Here is a 22,348-nt window from a genome sequence, read left to right as displayed (position 1 = left end):
CATACAACACATCGCATCTAAATTTTACTGCATCCTGCAAAAAACTACCGCTGTAGGAAGTTGACTATTTCACTACTACGATGCAGTTCCTGGTACTTTAGTTCAAAATAATGTGATGACTGGTTGTAGCAGTCACCGCACTTCCGTTTTTCCTAAAACCGTATGTACAATGTACAAAATACAAGTTTACGAATTCTACGATTACTCACTATACACCAATGTACGACCTATACCAAATATGTATATCAATATATAATAAACGATTTACCTCCCTTGTCCTTTATACTCGTACGTATATGTATATAATATATATATATACACATCTCATCTCACCACCACCCTCTTTCACGTATATATATATATATAGTATAATATAATCGTACGCGTACGTTATTTTTTCTCCTCTCTTATATTATTTTTTTCTCATTCCCCCTCCCCTCGAGTATATATATTAAATATATGTATATACACGTTTTCGCCCGTTAGGTTGCCATCGAACAATCAATTTCCTCCTTTGCGACCCCACTCGCCGCCGAAACACACGCACGCACACGTGTACATGCTGCAGGCACGCATGGCGCGTACACACAGTATTTAAACGCTGCAGACGGTTGACGCCTGCGGCCAGCCGTCGCATTGGTTTGGTGGAAGGGTGAAGGGGTGACTTGACGAGACGGAATGGTGGGTGCCCCCTTCGAAGTCGCGACGAAAGCTTCTTTCCGCATATCTCATCCGAAGTCCGACGACGACGCCATACAATATCTGACGCCGCAGCTAGCCGCCGCCAGCACACTCAGACCACGACGCCACTATATTATATATACTATATACATACAAGACGGTAGTCGCCGCCATCGCCGCTTATACGCACGCCGCCCGCCCGGCTCTTTTATCATACAACGCCGCCACTGACGTTCCAAGGACTTCGCCGCACGATCGTCCCATATATATATACGAATACGGTCTACTGCAGAGGACTCGCAGACACCCTCACGCCACCGCTATACAACAGCGTTTCTTTTCCACTGCGATATCGTCCCCCCACGCTGTCATACCATAACAATATTAATATATATTATATTACGACTTACGAGAGCATATCGAAAACCAATTTTTTGTCAGTTCGTCGTTTACGACAGTGATTTATAAAATATATATTACATTATGTGCGTTGCAAAAGTGTGAAGTATATATACGCACGAGTGCACGACGAGTAAAACAATAATTTTTAATAAACGGCAAAATAAGAAGTACCTAATTCTGCAACATTGCAACCAAAACCAATAGTATCTATATTTATATAATATACTCAATGGTAAAAGTTACATATTGCATTCTTAGAGCATTATAGACTAAAATATGTATAGACACAAAGCACAATAATATATGCAATACATTTATACATTTTAAATACCTAGGTAATATTCTTTCAGCCTTTCGTCTAAAAATACCTAAATAAAGAAATCGGAGTTCAATATAGTTTTAAAATGCACACTAATACGCTGTATACTCTCATTTGTTGTCTCCGTCGAACAAGTTGATAATATAGCAAATATTCGCTCAACGGTTCATGTTTAACTTTGTTAGTTTAATATTAAAGTGAATCTATACCTATTATGAAACTTAATGGTAAGAACTTTAATTGTGTTCATGTATAGGTTACGATAATTCAACTTTTTATCGAGTTTTGCGTATGTAAAATAGTACAATTTAAAAATGCTTGTGTAACAATAATGTTCTTACAGTTTTTACATTATACGTCAGATCACTCTTTTAAATCAACGAAGCTAAACGTAAACTGTTGAGCGTAAATTGTCTATGTTATGCACACAGCACAACGCACATTGCACACGTAACATAAGACAGAAAAAATAAATATGAGCGTAACATTTCTTAATATGATTTAATTTATAGGTCTTCTATAGGTTTAATGTCAAGTTTACTATATTTGTATTTTTGGGATATTTATACGAATATTAAGATATTTCCATTCAAGTACTACACCTTGTATAGTGTAATTTATATTTTTAGTCTTAAATGATTATTAATAACAGTAATATAAATTATACATAGCTAACAAATTTTGATGCCCAACTTGTACATTTTCATTATAAAATAAATAATTTTGATTTTAAGTAATATCTATTTCAAATACTCTTGTTACTCACGAAGTGTTTGTTACAAAGTGATATATTATCAATACGCACAATGATCCATTAATTGCACCTCGACCAATTTATAATACTATTTAAATCAACTTTGTGAATGGTTTATGAATACGCTAATTAAAAATCAAATATTAAACTACAATCATTTTATTCATATGAGGTACGACCTTGGCATTAAGACTTGGAATTAGTTCTAATATTATAGTAAATAACTTATATCAATCCCTTTTCTCAGCACAGTTAAATATTTTAAAAATTCATATTTTAGTTATAAAATGGTAGTTAGGTGGTTATGTGCTACATTTTTGTAATTCATTATAAAAATAGTGATTTATTAACATATGCTTTGCAAATCACTATTAAAAAGTGTTTTTACAAAAGGTTTATTTACACATTTGTACTTATAATTTAATTGTTCTTCAATTTTTTTTTTGCCAAATTTGTTGATATTTTGCACTTATAAATTGGTTGGATGACGTTGGTGGCGTAGCCAGGGAGGCTAAGTGGGCTATAGACCTCCCATTGATTGTGTTGACCTTATAATTGTATTAAGATAATAATAATAATAATAATAGTAAAAAAAATATAATATTGTACTTGTAATTTTTGTATTTTTTTTGAGAGACTCAGTCTCTCTATACAAAATTCCTAGCTACGTCATTGGCTCACCATATAACTAAAACAGCGTATAAAAACTCGAATCGGCATATCAATAAATGATTTACACTAATCTCGGAAAAACTGAAATAACGCAACTGAGTAGGTATAATAACTAATTAATAAGTATTATAAAAACTATTATGATATATTATAATAATCATAGTTATACAGAATATATTTAATCGGTTAAATAATTAGATATATAGAAATACTCAATAATCATAAATATATGAATATATATATGTACCTAACAAAGAAAAACAAACAAAGATATACAACTATACGAGTAGTTATATAATCCATAACCATTAATCACTAAGAAACAACAAATTTTATTGGAGTTATTTAAACTGAAGCAGTGAAGCTATTTAATTTTTTATACTGATTCCAAATCTGTTTTCCATTTTCTTGTTTTTAAAATAAGATTAGGTAATTGAAATTTTTATTTTTGTTATTATTTTACATATTACAATGTATATTGTAAATGGATTTAGATAGTATTATTGTATCACTTATACCTATTTTCAGTGACGGATTACGCATTTTTTCACTAAAGGGCAGTTTTTTTTGGCGCCCTCCTCCCACTTCTTAACTAGTCTGTATAAAATATTTCAACTTTAACTGGACAGATCGCCAAACTTTTGACTAAAGTTGTGACCTATATGGATACTTTTTTTAAAAAATGACTATTATTGGTAACTTATTATTATCAACGATATAGAAATATTATAAATTTATAAATTTATATATACACAAATATTTTATTATAAGTTATAACCTTATACAGGATGCATATTTTTCTGGCTTTTGTTGAAGCAAACTTGTTAATCACTTCATCAAATTCGATGGTTTTAACGAGCTCTGCTCCAATATGTTTTTGTTTTTGATAATCAATTGGTACAATACGAGTATGTAATTGGACAATTTTGTTACTTGTTCAGTATTATTAGTATTACGCTTTACAAATTCGTACACACATAAGTATATCCAATGCTGTATGTGATTCATGCTATCTACACAGTACACATGTACGATGTACACATATTATATTTTTGATTATTTTATCAATTATTTTGCTACCACCTGCTACCACAGCCAACGTTTAACTTTACACTTTTTTTACATCAGCCACAGACTAGTCTACACTTAAATTTTGTTTGAAAATAGAGTCAACTCATTGGTCCATTGGGCGCCCTGGGGCAGCTGCCTCAGGTTGCCCTGTGTGTATAGATCCGCCACTGCCTATTTTAATATACGAATAATAAAATATAATAAAATGTATATACTATTATCTTTATCGATTTTCGCTACTATAATGTACACATAAATACACAATACACATGTATTAATAGTACGATATTACGAGCACGTTATCGTCTATTCTGGTAGTGGCCAGAGTGTATCTGTTACAGGCAAAGTAGTGGTTGGGCATTATGCACAGTACCCGATTTTTGAGAGCAAGGTTGGAATAAGTTAACTTTGTCCGGGGATTTTATACGGAGGCATAAAAAAATTGAAGTAGATGCATCAAGTATTAGTTTCCTATTAATTGCTTTTAAATCTAAAATCTAATTAAATACCTATTTACTGCTGAAGAATTAATATTATTATCTAAAAATGGTTTGACATGAATGTTATTTATCAATAAATTATAGTTATTTTAATTAAATATTACTAATGTAATATGAATAGTATAGTAAATAACTATCATAGTAATGTAAGGCACACAGAGGACAGGAATAACATTATCTATATTATTTTATTTGGCCACCCGAATCAGAACATTTTCATGCCACTTCTCTTAAAGAAATTAGCAAATCGTGAATTAATTCCGACTGAAGAGTTCTACCTTCGTTTGTATCAATTTCATATAAATTACATTTTACTGTAAAAAAAAATATTACTCCTAGAATAATACTCTGAAGATCACATCTTGCCTAATCCACATCTGCAAGAATTTGTATTTTAACATTTTCCCTTTCTTTTCCCGGAAAAAACGCGATCTTCAGACAAATTCTTAATTTTCTTAGCTTGGGCTAAGATTTTCAGCAGCATTTGATCAATTTAAAGAAATTGATTCTATTCTTGATTTTATTTTATCGTTTTTAATGTTTTTATCTTCGTCAGAAAAAAAAAATTTACATTGTCCTCATCATTTCCTTCATTTTTTCGTCTTTCTTGTTTATGTTTTCGATGACAGCTCCATTACTAAGCCTTCCTCTGATTTTAAAGTATATTAAATCTATTGGAATTTGGGTTGATAAGGCAAAGCACTGTTGTTTTTTTACGTGAGGTCGAATAATCGTGCTACAGCAGACCAGCCAAACCATTATAAATTTATACTACTAAGCACCTTTCGCTATTAGATGTAATAAAACTACTTAAATTTTCAACTTAGGTCTTTAAGGATGGTTTTTAGTAAAGTATTTGATCTAGTTTTTAATTTTGAGATTAAAAGTAAAATTTCAAAATAATCAGAAACAATTAAAAACCAGTAGATAAAAATGATTTAGTTATAATTATTAAAAAATTAATAACCTTATTGATATTTGAAATGTTCATCAATAATTATTATTGATAATAAGTAGGGCTCGGAAGTTGATGCATTTTGCATTTTTTTTTTTTTGGAACTTTTTAGACGATGCTCTCCTGGCCATAAATGTGTTTCATTAGCATGTATAAATCTGAGCAACTAATTTTTATTTTGAATTTTTTGGTGTTTGTTACTTTTAAAGTAATTTTTTGACATTTTTAGGTCATTTTCCCACATTTTTAGTCATATTTACTGATTTCACAATAGTTCACTTCTTATTGTTTCTTGTAGATTGTCATTATGTCGATAACTTACTTAACATTTTGAAATTACCGCGGACTAAGATTAGTATATATTAATTAGTACCTATCCGATTTTATCTCACCAATTGCAGTCGTCGTTGTCGTGTTGTAGTGAATATTATTTTTTATATTAATTTTTTTATTTAATATTTGAAGACATTTTTTGTCATCTTTATGTTATATTTTGAGTAATTTGTAAGTTTTGATAAATGTATTTAGAATTTTATAGTAAAATAGAGCACAATTTAAAAAAAAATGTATTTTTATTAATTTAAAACAAATATTTGTAATTTTTTTAGGTCATTTTTTAATGTTTTTAAGGTTATCAACTTATTAATAAGATTTTCTAGGTACGATATCATTTTCAAAATTTTTCTTTCCTTCTTATTCAATTTAAAATATAAAATTGTTATAATATTTATTATAACATTTTTATTTTTAGTAAAAGAAATTGAAAAGTTAATACAAAAAGCCCTAGTAATCTCTTAAGTTGTTACGTTGTAAATTACGATAATGTATTTTCTTTATAAGTATTAAAAACTCAAGTTTTAACAAGATTTATCAAAATCACGAAAATTTGAAAATTATTTTGTAATTATAAATTTGTAAGATTTTTAATATTCATACCTAAGACTTGAAACATAATTCAAGATTCTTTAAACTTTTTAATACTGGATATAATCAAAAAAAGTTTATTCTAAAACCACAATTTTTTTTATAAACGAATAAAATTCAAATTTTGATAAAATTGGAGTCATTGCATACTTAAACAATATTACAGATAATAATAATTAATAGTATTTTTTTTATTCAAAAACTATAAATCGTAGGAATTTGAAAAATTCCATTTTTAAGCCATTAATAGGCGATTAAAATATTTAATCCTAGAAATTGTATGCTAGGTTGAAAAGCTTGAAAATGTAATACACAGTCCCATATGAGCTGTTCTTAAAGGCTATTACATTACACTTGTAGTATTGATCAGTCAATCTGCATCTCAATTAAATAATGTAATATTTACAATGTCATAACCACATATACTAATGTACAAAATAACAAATTTGCGTTCAGCAGAATCCATTGTATGTTGTTAGCTTTAATATTAGAGTAAATTTGACTATTATATCAAGTAAGAATATAATCTGGGGTATCTCATAGGATTTTATTAATATAATCATTTTAAACTTTTAAAGCAAGTTACTTTAAAATTATAATATTAATAAAACCCTATGATATGGGTAACATTTTTCTATATTGTGTCAAAAAATCAAAATCGGAATGTACCATATAAAATTAACACATATATTTACTTCACAATAATTTAACATATATGTTATTTTATTTGACTCTAGCATATCAATCAATAATATAAATGTACCACAAAAGCCATGCATGCCACAGGTTGGCTACCACTGCTCTAACCTAACATATAAATTATATTCCTATCTCAGTTTTTTACGATATTTTAATTTTTAAGTGAGTTATGAGCATTTTTAAATATAAATATACTCACAACTGGCGTAAAAATAAAACACTAAAAAATCAACACGATAACATAGCTTATATTCTTACATTTAAGTTTCATAATAGGTGATTTCACTTTAATATTTAAACTAAACACATAAAATTGATCATATTCGACAAAAATGTGTCATGATATACGTTTGTAAGATAGAAGCAACACACGTGGGTATCCTCGAAATAGTTATAAATGCTATAATAGTATCTAATTTTTAAACATACCTAATAACAATGAAAGTATTTATAGTACCTAATTTGTATGAAAAATATACAATTAAAAAAAAAGTGTAATATATCCTTATTAGTAATTATTTATATTTCAATATAAAATAATTAAAATTTCACACAGAATTCAATTTAACAAATGTCAATGTACAAATTCATTAATTTAATGATCCAAATCCAAAATAAGAAATTATATGGTACATAAAAGTTTAAATAATATATTTTAAAAATCATTTAAATACTTAAAATTATAAATAATGTATGGATGTTAAAAACTTTAAAAGTATTAAAATGTTTTGATGACTAAATAATGCTTAATATCATGTAGGTAAAGAGGTAAACAATTTGATTTTGATAACATCATAAACATTAATGTACAAAGCATGATTATAAATTATTTGCATTTTAATAATCACTATGATTTATAACCAATAATATGTACATACTAATCTTAATAGTTTTTGTTAAACTCTGAACTAATGAATATTAATTAACACACAAAAAACACTTTTCAATCATAAGTCTCTGGTAAACATATCTTAATATTATGTCGAGAAAATAGATAATAATTTATTATTGGTATTTAAATTATATTATAAAATGTATTTTATTCTCAACCTAATAGTTTTAATACATCGACTTATATTGAATTTGTGTTGGTGATTTTTCTGTAAAGAATCTTTTCAACATAAATACTTGCACAATTGCTACTAATAATATTGCAACAGTTTCTGTAGCTGACCATAAAGCTACATGGTGATTTAGATCTTCAGCACGTTTACGACTTTGGGCCTCTTTTAATCTATGATGAGTTTGATAGTCGATAATTTTGTTTAAATATTCATGAATATCTTGTGATGTTGTTTCCATCTAAAACAACATAATGAAATATTTATATTCTATATTAGGGTACAATCAATAAAGGAAGTATTTTGAAAATATACCTGAGTCATAACAGTCACTTGTTCTCCTATACCAGGCAGAGAGTCTTCCTCACCAACTTGCAAGTCCATGTACACAAGCTTGTGCGAGAACGTTGAAAATTCATTGCTAAAACAAATGGCATATGGTCCACTCACCGTTGCAACAAATGTATGGCTGTCGAATTGTGATTTCACTTGTCTATATAGAATTTCTTTTGTCGGGGACTCGATTATCACGTCAACATCGTATTGACCACCAGTGACAACCTGCAATTGGAACCAAACACAAAATTAATTATAAAATGAATGTGTTAACTATAAACAGCAGATCACTTACTTGATATTCCAGAGTGGTGGACGTGTTTTTCTCTATATTCTCATAGTAACAATCTTTTGCTTTGTCCTGAAGTTCAAAAGTCAACTCGATTGATTTCACCAAACAGATGCAGTACGATGAAAATAAAAATGCGATAAGCGAGTTTTTATTCGATGGTATCATTTTTGCTGTTGATGTATAGTTGTTACAGAGCGAAACATTTAAACTGTTCACAGTTCTTAGTTGGATATCACGTTTTTTATTTATTGTTTTATTATTTAATTATATTTTATTTATCTGTTCAAACTTTGAAATTAAAATATTCGGCGAGATAATTGTAACGCTATTGATAATGTGCAAGCGAATCGTTGACGTCATTGATTGCTTACGTGTTCTTTGATTGGCGGTGACATTGCTGCGAGAATAAAATGATAACATAAACATTATGTCTAATTTTTTCATGACCACGGTTATAGGCTCATATCACGATGTAAAATAATAGTATTTAAAAATTTTAAATATTTTTCAATATAATTTTCACTTAAAAACTTTTCTTTTTCATTTTTTCTCTCATCAAATTTGTTTACTATATTATTTAATAGTTTACACTAATACATTTTGTCTATATGCTATAAAATTCTATTCGACTGTAGTCTGTAGACCACAACAGTTAAAAATATAAGTTTATTTTTACGAAATTCAATCAAAAAGAAACCTATAATGACGACGGTGATGATTTTTTTACAAATAAAAAAAAGTACGTTGAAACTATGTATCTAAATATAAAACAATTTATCCAAAGAAAAATCATTAGGAAATGTGGAAAAACATATATTTTTACGAAAGCAATGGTGGATCTAGGATTTATTTTTGCAAAGGCCCCTAACATTTTTCATATTATTAATTATTATATAAGATATTATATAACTTTATAAGCACAATGTTTAGGATTTGATAAGTTACAAATATATTAGTAAGGACTAACGGCTAACATACACATTATACATATATACATATATTTATATATGGTATAACTTTCAAAGGGGAGGAAACAACTCCCCGTGAATCCGCCACCGTACAATAGACATAATTTTTACGTGTACTTATGTACGTAAATTAAATATATTTAATAATAATGCATGGCATTCTGGTTCAAAAGATTTTTCATTCCGAGCACTGGACTGTCTGGACCTGACGTTTACTGTATGGTTTTTTGGGGGTTCAAAATCCCTCCCTCCCACACCCCACAAAAAATATATGTAATATTGATAATTGTAAAAAATGTATATGAACCCTCATCCCCCCTGAATTTTTTTTGGCATGTATAGTTTTATGGCAGGGTCATTCTATAAATTTATGTGACGAAAATCGTTATTCATGACGTCATGACTTATGAACCACCTGTAGGTTACCTAATGAGTCTTATAGATATGACATACAAGATATAACCAATATTGGTAAATTAGTCAGTAGGTATAAGACATATACATGCCCGATATATTTGCATGCAGTGAAGATGCTCGTTCATCATGACCGTTGCGACGGATGTAGGACTTTTTGTTATCAAACATACATAATTTATTTGTGATGTATTTGCCTATTTGCCCTATTTGCTCAGACGAATCCCCGAATAATAGTCCGGTAAAAAAAGTTCGAGAATAAAAGTCTCAAATGCAGGTCCCCCACATCATATTTTTGGTCCGGGTACACAACTAAATCCGGGCCTCCCTTAAATAACAATACATTTTCGACATGAATATACCTTTAACCTTAAATATTAGTTTTAAGTATAAATTATAGGAGAAGGTATAATTAAAAAATAAAATATCAACAAATTTATAGGTATCTTATAAATTGAAGACATTATAATATTTACGATTTTACGAACGTATGACAATAATATAACATAACGATATAATATATAAATATAAACTAACATTTATATCTAGAAAAATATTATTCAATTAATATGACATAACTAAATTATTACAAACAAAAATACTACGTATATACATTTATAAATAAACCAACTTAGGTTACTAGTTAAGGAAAGAGAAGGAAAAATTTCATAGGCGATCAATTGTATTCAAGTTATTAATAGTGGTGTGATATTATAATATATAGAATATGATCATAAGCTATAGATTTCGCATATGATTTTCAAGTTAATTAAAAAAATCCGAAAATAATTTATACTTGAATCTTGAAAAAAATTTAAGTATTTAAAACATTTTTCTAATATATTTTGAAGTAATTATTATTAGCCCGGCACGGACGCCGGGCCCCAGTACCATGGGTCCTCTTGACCCCCCTCCTTGTGCGGGCCCTGCCCAAATGTAATAGTTATTAAGTTAAGTCACCTAATAATATTAGGTCTAAGGACTAATCATATTATATACCTAATGTTATAGATTATAATTTTAATTCGAAAGTCGTAGATTACAAATTTATTACACACATCTTTATACATTATCTTTACTTAACTTTCTTTAATTTTAAAAATGAATTTCTCTGGATAATAGTTTGGTTATTTTGGCAAACGATCAGTATGTGTTATCTGTCATCTGTGTCTGTGAAATCCTTATAGTGTTTAAAATCTAAATCCATAACGGTATTTTTTTAGTGAAAATATAATTATAACTAAACGAAACACAAGTTCCAATTTCATATTAAAAATAAGTACAAGCCGGACTTTTAAGTAAAATACCGATACTAATTACTAATATAGTAATATAGTTTATCTAGTAATGTAGAGTAGCAATTTGACTATGAAACAGGTAAGAGTGTAATAGTCAATAGGAGTATAGAATGTAGGTTAAATGTTGATATTACCTAGTACTTAGGTTGTAGCTAGAATGTATTTGTGCTTATGAGTTATATTTATCTCTGGTATCTTTCGAACATCTTGATAACCCAATCTCTATAATTATCTTAAATCATGGTTGTAATCTAATCCAAATTTGAAGCTAGTGAGTATAGTGATCTCGATTTAAGATAATATAGAATTATAGGCATAGACGTATCTAAATTTAAAAAATATTCAAATCAATAATTGTTACGATATTTAAAATTAATAATTATTGTCGTTAATCAAAAAAATTATATCAATAAAAATATTTTTTTATGTTTTATGCCACTTTATCCATTATATTTCTTATAATATTATACAATAGTGCGTACTGCGTTATTTTAGTCTATTGATATTATGTCGTTTAGGTTAGATTATGTTTATTTTAAATATTTATTTTAATGTTAAGAGGACATCGCACCCATAGCACGACATAGACAAATTATTTTAAAAGAGTAAATTAATGTTTTAAACTTTTAGTTTTAGTAATTTAAATCAGTAGTTGACTATATGGTCAATGTGTTTATTGTATATAATCAATGATAGTACGTAAGGTAGTAGGTTTACGGTATACGGTATACCATTAATTAAACTGTGCAGTTACTCGCACGATTTAAGATACTATCTTAAATCGTGGTTACTCGTGAGTCTGGAGTCATAGATATTAGAAAAAAAAACCAATTACATAAGGTACATAATTTAGTGCATGAAAATATAATATAGTAGATTACAAAATTGAAAAAAATAAAATAATTACATACATAAATTATTAAAATTAAAACAAAATATAAAAACCACAGATTATAAGTTAAATAAAAAATTTTTTTCAAGACCGTGATTTTATTTTTATCCATTCTATGATCATACCAATTTAAAATTATTGGATTTGCAACACTGCCTATCCACACGTGAAGGAGAACACTGACAATTATGTTCTCATTCCGACTACTTGTACCACTGTCTTATTTGCAATACGTGTTATCAATGTTAATTTTTAATTATTTATCAGTATTAATGTTTATTCAGTTTATTGTAATGTAAATAACGTTTACTATAATTTAGTGCATATTGTATTCGAGCATCGGGCAATTGCCATTCGTATCAACTATAATATCTATTGAGAGGCGGACGAATAGAAATTAGTGTAATAAAGCAAATAATATCAATACGACATACTATTATATTTATTATTTACATACATAATAACAATAATAGTACACTATACATTACTTATCATTTATCATCAGATTCTGGCGTTTTTGCATAACTAATTACGAAATTTACCTGCTATTGATTTATTTTTTTCACAGGATTTACAAAAATAGGTAATTTTGCTTAAAATTGTATCGATAACAGATTGCTACTGACGCACGCCCCTCTATTCAAGAAGATAAGGTGGTGTGTACACTTTCATATTAATATACTATTAACAGTACTGGTAAGGTAATGTTGTATTCGTGTACTATTATTTATCAGTTAATATTCAATAATAGTTGAAATATTAAATATATTTTTACAGAAAAGTTAAAATATCAAAATGACAGACAGCAAATACTTCACCACCACAAAAAAAGGTGAAATATTTGAACTGAAATCTGAATTAAATAGCGACAAAAAAGAAAAAAAGAGAGAAGCTGTAAAAAAGGTAAAAGTCCATAAAATAATACTATTAAGCTTATTATTGATTAAATATTTTACCCAAAAATGTAATCATAAGCTGATTAGAATTGTAATAAACTGTCATTGTTGTCTTGAATAATTTAGATTATAAATAAAATACTTATATCAACATTTCGAATTTGAATCAGTACTAACTGCACTAGCTTATATTGAGATTAATAATTGTGTATCGACTTTTTAGATTTTAAGCAAAACAATTTGTTTTGCAATTTTTTGTATACATACATTTCATGTTTTATGTGTATGTAGTAGGCCTTACCTGTAGTTACCTTTTGAAGCACTAAAAATTCTTCAATTTTCAACTTAAGAGTGTAGTTTAGTGAATTAGATGAACTTGGTTCTTTGAGGGTTCAAAATTTCTAATACTTTTTAAAATAAAAGAAATCAAAAACGTTATTTGTGGATAATTAATTTTTACGTGTACCATATTGCTATGAATTTCACTATACTCATCGAAATTTTTAATTTATTTTAAGATATTATCTAATTACACTTATAGTCCTATTTTTACTGTTTTACAGTACTAAGAAAAAGATCATATTAAATTCTGAACCGCATAAGTTGATATGATATAAATTTATATTTAATAATGAAATACTAACAAAAGTAAAAATATAATAAATGCAATACTTTTGGAAAAAAATATATCAATTCATAGCTATATTTAAAGTAAAATAAGTTACTTTAAGAGCTTAATTAAAAAAAAAAGCATAACATAAAATATACTTAGTGATATAGGTTGATAGACCATCTGCTTAGAATCATTTTTCATATACATTAATATATTATAGAATTCAAATTTTACACACCCATTCCAACCTAATGTACAGCAGAACGGATATGTTTGTAACTATTTTATAGATTTATTATATTTACTTAGATATTTAAATATATTTTAATACCTTTATGTTTTAAAGTTAAAGATCTATCTAATATGTCATTTATAACTAATTGTTAGTTTCTTTCTTTCTTAAAGAAACTTACTACTGATAGTATGTTTTTCTATTATGGTTTTTGGAAATTATGAACATAAAGCTTAAAAAAAATAAAAGGTTTTTCTACAAAAGTCTAATTTATGTAGATTATACTGTAACCAAGTGTTAAGTATAATTAAATTATTATGAATAATTATTTACGAGCTGGGATTTATTTAGAAGTTATAATATTTATACTTTTGTTATTATTTTTAATAGGTTATAGCATCTATGACAGTTGGTAAAGATGTGTCTGCTCTATTTCCTGATGTTGTAAACTGTATGCAAACTGATAACTTAGAACTGAAGAAACTTGTTTATTTGTATTTGATGAATTATGCTAAAAGCAATCCCGATATGGCTATTATGGCTGTCAATACATTTGTTAAGGTAATATTTCTCACTATTTATTACTATATTTTAAATATATAAACTTTGTCTTATTTCTCAACAGGATTGTGAAGATCCAAATCCACTAATACGTGCTTTAGCAGTGCGTACTATGGGTTGCATCAGAGTGGAAAAAATAACCGAATATCTATGTGAACCATTGCGTAAATGCTTGCGAGACGAAGATCCATATGTACGTAAAACTGCTGCTGTTTGTGTTGCTAAACTCTATGACATAAATGCTCAACTAGTTGACGACCAAGGATTTTTAGAACAACTAAAAGAACTCTTATCAGACTCTAATCCTATGGTAAATATTTATTTTTGTAAAAAAACTTTAATCTGAAAATGACAATATGTTTTTATTTTTTTTCAAAAAGGTGGTTGCTAATGCTGTTGCAGCTTTATCTGAAATGAATGAAGCTAGTATAACTGGTTCTCCATTGATTGAAATGAATTCACAAACCATTAATAAACTTTTAACTGCGTTAAATGAATGTACAGAATGGGGTCAAGTATTTATTCTTGATTCATTAGCTAATTACAGCCCAAAAGATGATCGAGAGGCACAAAGGTAAATATTAATTAAAAGTATACATTTTATTAGATCTTATTGACTTAATTATGTATATTGTTTAATAAAATAGTACAACTTAAGTTTGCACTAACAAATAATATATTTTTCAAAAAACATACATACTTTAAAATATCTTACTATAACCTTTTTTACTTTTGTATTTCTAAACATATTTAACTATCCCTGAAATAACTTTTAGCATTTTACACATGATTGCTTTATAACAGTGGTTTTCAACATGGACAGTACTGCCTCATGGGGACCTTTCAGTCCTTAAAAGCACTTAAATGCAGAATAATGGAAAAAATAAAAAAACAGTATCCTCCAGTGACACGTAAAATCAGAATAGTTAGAGTGAAATTAGAATCAAATAAATTATTTATTTACTAAATATTGAATTAAGAGTTTTTATTTTAATTTAGAATATTGGTCCATATCCGTATAAGCCGTTAGTAATCTCGGCAAACCATAAAAAGTTAAGAACCACTGCTTTAAAATGTATAAATAAAAATATAAGCAAACTGGTACCACTCTGCCGTACATTATTAGGTGAAGTAGAGTGAGCCATTATTATGGGTGTATTAAATTTGAATTTAATGATGTTTTATGAAAAAAGATTCTGAGAGAGTTGATCATCTGTCAGCCTATTTTACTTAGTATACTTTATGATATATATATTAATTATAGCTTTTAAAGTTGTTTATTTTACTTTTAAATTTTAATATTTCTGCTGGTTAATATAATTTTTTCTGAAAATATGACTTTTATAAATAATATTAATATTTAATTATATATTATTATTTATAATATATAGTCATACTATATCAACTTTAAACTTATATATCTCAAAATTTAATATGATCTTTCTCTAAATACTGTAAAAACAGTAGGATCATAAGTATAAATAGATAATATCTTAAAATAAGTTAAAAATGACATTGAGTATTGTGAAATTCATAGTAATATAATTTATGTAAATATTTTAAGTCTCTGTGACTTACGTTTTTGATGTATAACATAATAATTAACCTTTATACGTTCTGTAAATATGTAATTTTATCCAAATTTAAATTTCAAACATTTATAAAAAAAAGTTGTATTTGAATATTTTTTAGTTCCAGTATGAGAAATATTTTATTACATTTTTAAACATAGAATAATAAAAATTAAAAAACTTAAATTTTTGACTACAAAATACTTGTAGTTTGTAATTTTCTTCATTCTAACAAATTTTGTAATTTTATACAGATTTAAGAAACACATATGTGTGGTTTCATATTAAATTCATAATTTCTTTTTATAGTTTAAAAAGTGTCAATATATTTTTGAAATTATTTCATGCATAGAATAATAATCATATAAACATTTTCTAGTATTTACAGTTGTTCAATTTTGAATTACAAAACATTATCAAATATAGTTGGAAGAAAAGTATTTTAATATGAGAAAATGTCTAATGTTGTTAATATTTGAATTTGAAACTGTTATAAAAAAAATTATTTTACTTTCCACTAGAATTTTTTTTATGTATGTATTAAAAAACTTATAAATTATAATGAACCTTGTACTGAATTTTCAAATCTTAGGTATAAAAAAAAAAATTTTATAAAGTTAGTAATTCTATAACCATAATGCCAAATTGAACACATCCATTTGCCTAACTTTTTTTGAAATTCCATTTCTTGAAGAACTCTGTTTTTGTTCAATTTGTTTATAATTATTTTGGTTGTTTTTTTAAAATTAAAAATGTCCACTACCACAAATTTTACAACATGTTATTAATTTAAATGTACTGTTTATTTGATAATTGATAGTTTTATTTATTTTAGCATATGTGAAAGAATAACACCAAGATTAGCTCATGCTAATGCAGCCGTTGTTTTGTCTGCTATTAAAGTGTTAATGAAACTAATGGAAATGTTACCAACTGATTCTGATTTTGTTACTACATTGACTAAAAAACTTGCTCCACCACTTGTTACTTTATTGTCTACTGAACCAGAAGTAATATATATATTTCTATAATAATATATATTGTATATGTCCAAAGTTTTACCAAATAATTATGAATTTATATTTTATAGGTTCAATATGTTGCGCTCAGAAATATTAATTTAATAGTGCAAAAGAGGCCTGATATACTTAAACATGAAATGAAAGTTTTTTTTGTGAAATATAATGATCCTATTTATGTAAAATTAGAAAAATTGGATATTATGATACGCTTAGCATCACAAGCAAATATAGCACAAGTTCTTTCAGAACTAAAAGAGTAAATTTATTTTTTATAGCTAACTATTTAAGTTTATCTGACTTCAATTTAAAATTTGTTTAGGTATGCCACTGAAGTTGATGTTGATTTTGTGCGCAAAGCAGTTCGTGCAATTGGTCGATGTGCAATTAAAGTAGAGCAGTCTGCTGAACGCTGCGTATCTACACTTTTGGACCTCATACAAACAAAAGTAAACTATGTAGTGCAAGAAGCAATTGTTGTTATTAAAGATATATTCCGAAAATATCCTAACAAGTACGAAAGCATAATATCTTTATTATGTGAAAATTTGGATACGCTTGATGAGCCTGAAGCAAGAGCATCTATGATTTGGATAATTGGAGAATATGCTGAACGTATTGATAATGCTGATGAATTATTAGAAAGCTTCTTAGAAGGTTTTCATGATGAAAATACTCAAGTACAATTGCAGTTATTAACTGCTATCGTTAAACTGTTTTTGAAGAGACCTACTGACACTCAAGAATTAGTACAACAAGTCTTAAGTTTAGCTACACAAGATTCAGATAATCCTGATTTACGTGATCGTGGTTTTATTTATTGGAGATTGCTGTCTACTGATCCGGGTGCAGCCAAAGATGTAGTACTTGCTGAAAAACCACTAATTTCTGAGGAAACTGATCTTTTAGAACCAACCTTACTTGATGAACTTGTATGTCATATTTCTAGTCTGGCCAGTGTTTATCATAAGCCACCAAATGCATTTGTTGAAGGACGACCAGGATTACGAAAATCCTTACCAGCCAGGTAAAGAAATTATTATTATAATTATTAATTTCCATTTACTACAATATAGTGCATACTCAACTAACATGCATTGTTTATAGAAATGAAAATTCTTCTGCAAGTAATGTTCCACAAGCTGCAGTCATACCTGCCCCACAAGAATCGTTGATTGGAGATCTTCTTAGTATGGATCTGACTACTCCAGCTGTTGTTAATACGTCTGTTCAACCACCTTCTGTTGATTTACTTGCTTCTGGGTTGGATTCATTATTAACGACATCTGACTTACCAGCAGCTTCATCATCAAATACAGGTTTGCTTGGTGACATTTTTGGATTCACACCAACACCAGTATCTTATTCTCCACCCAAACAACTGTGGTTACCCAGTGAAAATGGCAAAGGATTAGAAATTATGGGAACATTTTCGAGAAAGTATGTTTTGAAATAAAAATATATTTATACAAGTCTTATATTATTTAATTTTTCTTTTTTTTTAGGAATGGTCAAATTAGTATGGACATGACTCTCAAGAACAAAGCTATGCAACCAATGAGTGGATTTGCTATTCAGTTGAACAAAAATTCGTAAGTATTAGAGTATTAGATAAATAATTTAAAAATATAATGTACGTAAAAAACATTTTCATTTCTTTTTATTCTAATGAAGCATATTAAAATTGATTACCAAATTATAGTTATAATCACAAGTTATGATAATGTTTAGTTTTTAGAATTATGATTCAAAACTTATGAACATATTTAAAAAAATATAAAATAAAAAACTTTAGGTACCATTGTACTGTACAGTAGATATTGGGTGGGTCACTGAAATGGATGTATTAAATTTGAATTTAATAATAAAAAAATAATCCAAATTTTCTACTAAAAATATTGCATTTGAAAATATCATTGTGTGTAAAGTATAATAATACTTGTATATGTTTTATGTCCTTCTGAATAATATTTTAAAATTATAACAAAATTATGATTATATGTTTTTTTTTCATTGTAAAATTCTCATGAAAAACTTAAATATTAAATTTAATTAATATTTAGTATTCAATTTTTAATTTTTAAATATAAAAATTGCATAATTTATACATTTTCAACTGCAAAAAGGTTTGTAAATTTTTAATATTTTAATATATATACAAGTAAATAGCAAGGGAAAAAAATATCACATAATTAGTAAAAAGTTTTGTACTTTTACCGATACTGATAAGTTATAATTTTTATCTTAAGATTTACCTAATCTCTTGTTTTTAAAAGTTCGAATTACAAAAAATACATCAATGCAAAATTAATAAATTTATAGCTCCTCTCAGAATCTAAAATACATATACATTTTTTATTTATTTTAAAAACTTTGGCTATGTTGGGATTAGTTACAATCAATTTACATTGTTTAAATCTAAGTGAAGAAAAAAGGAGAATATTTTATCAAAAAAGTAAAATAATGAAAACTGTATTACTATTATAAGGATATTTTAAAATTGTATTCATTCAATGCAAACTAATATTTTTTTTTGTATAAAATCTAGTAATCTCCTAAATTCACATGATTTATTTTGCTCTTTATTTGTCGAAATGGTATCAGAAAATAACAAAAAAGACTAGGTAATATCATTAACTTTAAAAAGTATATTGGTCATACAACAATGTCAATAAACATAATTATAAAACCAAGTACCCATTCCTCACTTTGCTCAGAATTTAAAATTAAAAAGTTTTAAATGATCAGTTAAATATAAGTTTTAAAATATAGTAACATATTCAATAAGTTATCAACATTTTACAATACAATTCTGAACTACGCGATAGAATATTTAATTTTGCATTATATTTTTTGTTAATATTTCTCTTTATTTTTAGTTTTGGCTTGACACCATCTCGCCCATTACAAGTATTAAACCCATTATTACCTACAGCATCTTATGAAACCAGCTTAGCTCTTGCGACCACTGGACTTATTCAACGAATGGAACCCATAACTAATCTTCAAGTATAAATTAAATTAATATGCCTACTGTGACATAAATTACAAAAAACAATAAATATTTTAATTCACTACCATGTTATAGGTGGCAATAAAAAACAACATTGATGTTTTATATTTTGCTTGTATTATACCAATGAATGTATTCTTTATCGAAGATGGTCAAATGGATAAACGAGTTTTTTTGAAAACTTGGAAAGATATACCTGCAGAAAATGAAGTCCAGTTCACTTTGAAAAATGTTCTTTGTAACACAGGTAGAAAATAAATTCAATAATTTCATATAAAGTAATATTTGACTAAAATTCTTGTAATATTAAGTTTCATTAATAAAATTTTTTTCCCCAATTTAATTATTTTCTCCTTTTTATTTGGATTTAAATTTATCCGTTTATTATTTCTTACAATTTTGTTCAATATCCTTAGCAGTTATTGTTATTATAAATGTATATATATTAATACTTTTCAGAGGCTATTGTTTTGAAGATGTCACAAAATAATGTGTTTACAATAGCTAAAAGGCACGTTGAAGGTCAGGACATGTTATACCAATCATTAAAGTTGACTAATGGCAATTGGGTGTTGAATGAGCTTAAAATTCAACCAGGAAATCCAAACATAACTGTAAGTAATTTAAGTTGTATTGTTCAAAAACCCATTTTATTTTCCTTCAGTGTTAATAAAATTGTATTGTAAATTATTTTATACATGGAATATCTAATAATTTCTAAAAATAATTATTTTATAACTTTTTGAAATAAATTTATATTTCAGCAAAATAAATGATTGCTAACCAAGCTTATTGTAATTTTTTGTTCTAACTTAATTATTTTATGTTTAGCTATCATTAAAGTTACTAGCTATGGAAGTGGCCCAAGGAGTCTTCCAAGCATATGATGCTATCCTTCATTCATAGAAACTTAAATTAACGAGTTGATTCCAAGTATTTGTATAAGTTTTATAACTGTTAGTAGGTAGTCTTATAAGCTTTCATTATAACACTTATATATAGTAAAGTAAATTAATTAAAATATTAGCTACCTATTTATTTATTATTATTTGCAATACATGAATAGTAAACTAAATTATATTTGTCTCAAAATTAATCTTCTTTTTATATAAGCATTACAATATTATTGTTGATTTTTTTTCCATTATGTATTTTGTTATTTATACATGCAAATATTATTTAATCATAATAATATTGTCGTTTTTTTTTTTATTATTAATATTTTTATTTAATTTAAACAATACTACACTTATTTAAACCTTATTCAAGTATTAAATAAAAATTTATAATTATAATCATATATGGTATGAACACAAAAATATATAGACAATATTATAGTAAACGATATATTATAATACATCATATTATTAGTTATGCAATATTTTAATGTTTTATTGACCACTCATGTATTCCTTCTTAATTTTTATCCTTTCTTCTAATGATGGCATATATGGCTTTATTTTATTGTTTTTCCGTTCTTTGAAAATATTGTACTGAAAACATTATAAATTAACATTTTCATATTAAATTGGTTAAAAATTTAAAAAAATATGTAATATGATACTAATTTTATTTTTGTGCATAAAAACATACCCAAAATGTTTTGCAGTCTTTGTAATTTTCTATTTGCGGTTCACATTGAGTTTTATCACCAAAATTATCTTGTAAGCATTTGAATGATAACCTTTGTTCCTAAATGTACAGCAAAATATAAAGTTAAATGTCATGTATTCTAGTTTTTGACATTGAAAACAGAATTTTTTGTATTATCACTAAAAGTGGGTAAATGAATTATGAAGTGATATTTAGAGTTATTCAATATATTTTATTTTAGTCATAAACTTATTTATGCATATTATGGACTATTTAGTAGATCAATAGACCATCATGATAAAGTAAACATTAATAATACATTTATAACTGTCAACTGTAATTATATGATATTACCTGCAAGCAAGGATTTGAATCTCCATTTTTCGCTTCAGACATTTTAATTACAATTCAACAAAACGTTCTTAGTATAGGATAGTGTAATATTATAAAATCATTCTTTATGCTTGCGATTTGCTGGCATAAAATGGAAAGTAAAATATTTAGTTAAAATAAGAAATAAATAGTTAATATTGACTATCAAGATCAAATATATTTCTTATCAATTAGTGCAATCGAACAACAACTTATAAACACGATACACAGAATAAAATA

At 26.7% G+C, this 22,348-nt stretch overlaps 3 protein-coding genes across 3 annotated transcripts; 1 reads left to right on the top strand and 2 right to left on the bottom strand.

Moving 5' to 3' along the window:
- Positions 1-7,205: 7,205 nt before the first annotated feature.
- Positions 7,206-8,996, bottom strand: LOC113551455 (transmembrane emp24 domain-containing protein 3). The gene is made up of 3 exons (XM_026953705.1): positions 8,670-8,996; positions 8,354-8,599; positions 7,206-8,279 (listed from the first exon to the last, which is right to left on the bottom strand). Exons 1-3 carry the CDS (start codon positions 8,829-8,831, stop codon positions 8,037-8,039), a joined length of 651 nt encoding a protein of 216 aa, XP_026809506.1. The 5' UTR covers positions 8,832-8,996; the 3' UTR covers positions 7,206-8,036.
- A 3,506-nt stretch (positions 8,997-12,502) lies between these two features.
- On the top strand, positions 12,503-21,451 carry LOC113551454 (AP-1 complex subunit beta-1). Its single transcript, XM_026953704.1, has 15 exons — positions 12,503-12,640; positions 12,807-12,939; positions 13,016-13,141; positions 14,370-14,540; positions 14,605-14,850; positions 14,921-15,114; positions 16,947-17,121; positions 17,202-17,389; positions 17,453-18,157; positions 18,238-18,570; positions 18,636-18,722; positions 20,010-20,139; positions 20,219-20,390; positions 20,603-20,757; positions 20,975-21,451. The coding sequence occupies exons 3-15, from the start codon at positions 13,034-13,036 to the stop codon at positions 21,047-21,049; spliced, it is 2,739 nt and encodes a 912-aa protein (XP_026809505.1). The 5' UTR covers positions 12,503-12,640; positions 12,807-12,939; positions 13,016-13,033; the 3' UTR covers positions 21,050-21,451.
- Positions 21,452-21,475: 24 nt separating this feature from the next.
- On the bottom strand, positions 21,476-22,334 carry LOC113551456 (coiled-coil-helix-coiled-coil-helix domain-containing protein 7). Its single transcript, XM_026953706.1, has 3 exons — positions 22,091-22,334; positions 21,737-21,835; positions 21,476-21,636 (listed from the first exon to the last, which is right to left on the bottom strand). Exons 1-3 carry the CDS (start codon positions 22,130-22,132, stop codon positions 21,535-21,537), a joined length of 243 nt encoding a protein of 80 aa, XP_026809507.1. The 5' UTR covers positions 22,133-22,334; the 3' UTR covers positions 21,476-21,534.
- Between the last annotated feature and the right edge of the window lie 14 nt (positions 22,335-22,348).

This window comes from Rhopalosiphum maidis, chromosome 2, assembly GCF_003676215.2.
Source record: "Rhopalosiphum maidis isolate BTI-1 chromosome 2, ASM367621v3, whole genome shotgun sequence".
NCBI classification, from domain to species: Eukaryota; Metazoa; Arthropoda; class Insecta; order Hemiptera; family Aphididae; genus Rhopalosiphum; species Rhopalosiphum maidis.
This window is presented reverse-complemented; position numbering and strand designations above follow the sequence as displayed.

Coding starts and splice junctions, on each gene's coding strand:
- LOC113551455 (XM_026953705.1), bottom strand. CDS start 8,831: ATGATACCATCGAATAAAAACTCGCTTATCGCATTTTTATTTTCATCG. Junction 8,600..8,669: donor CCACCACTCTGGAATATCAA/GTAAGTGATCTG, acceptor TTCCAATTGCAG/GTTGTCACTGGTGGTCAATA. Junction 8,280..8,353: donor AAGTGACTGTTATGACTCAG/GTATATTTTCAA, acceptor ATGTTGTTTTAG/ATGGAAACAACATCACAAGA.
- LOC113551454 (XM_026953704.1), top strand. CDS start 13,034: ATGACAGACAGCAAATACTTCACCACCACAAAAAAAGGTGAAATATTT. Junction 14,541..14,604: donor CTGTCAATACATTTGTTAAG/GTAATATTTCTC, acceptor ATTTCTCAACAG/GATTGTGAAGATCCAAATCC. Junction 20,140..20,218: donor AACCCATAACTAATCTTCAA/GTATAAATTAAA, acceptor ACCATGTTATAG/GTGGCAATAAAAAACAACAT.
- LOC113551456 (XM_026953706.1), bottom strand. CDS start 22,132: ATGTCTGAAGCGAAAAATGGAGATTCAAATCCTTGCTTGCAG. Junction 21,836..22,090: donor ATTCAAATCCTTGCTTGCAG/GTAATATCATAT, acceptor CTGTACATTTAG/GAACAAAGGTTATCATTCAA. Junction 21,637..21,736: donor AAGACTGCAAAACATTTTGG/GTATGTTTTTAT, acceptor TAATGTTTTCAG/TACAATATTTTCAAAGAACG.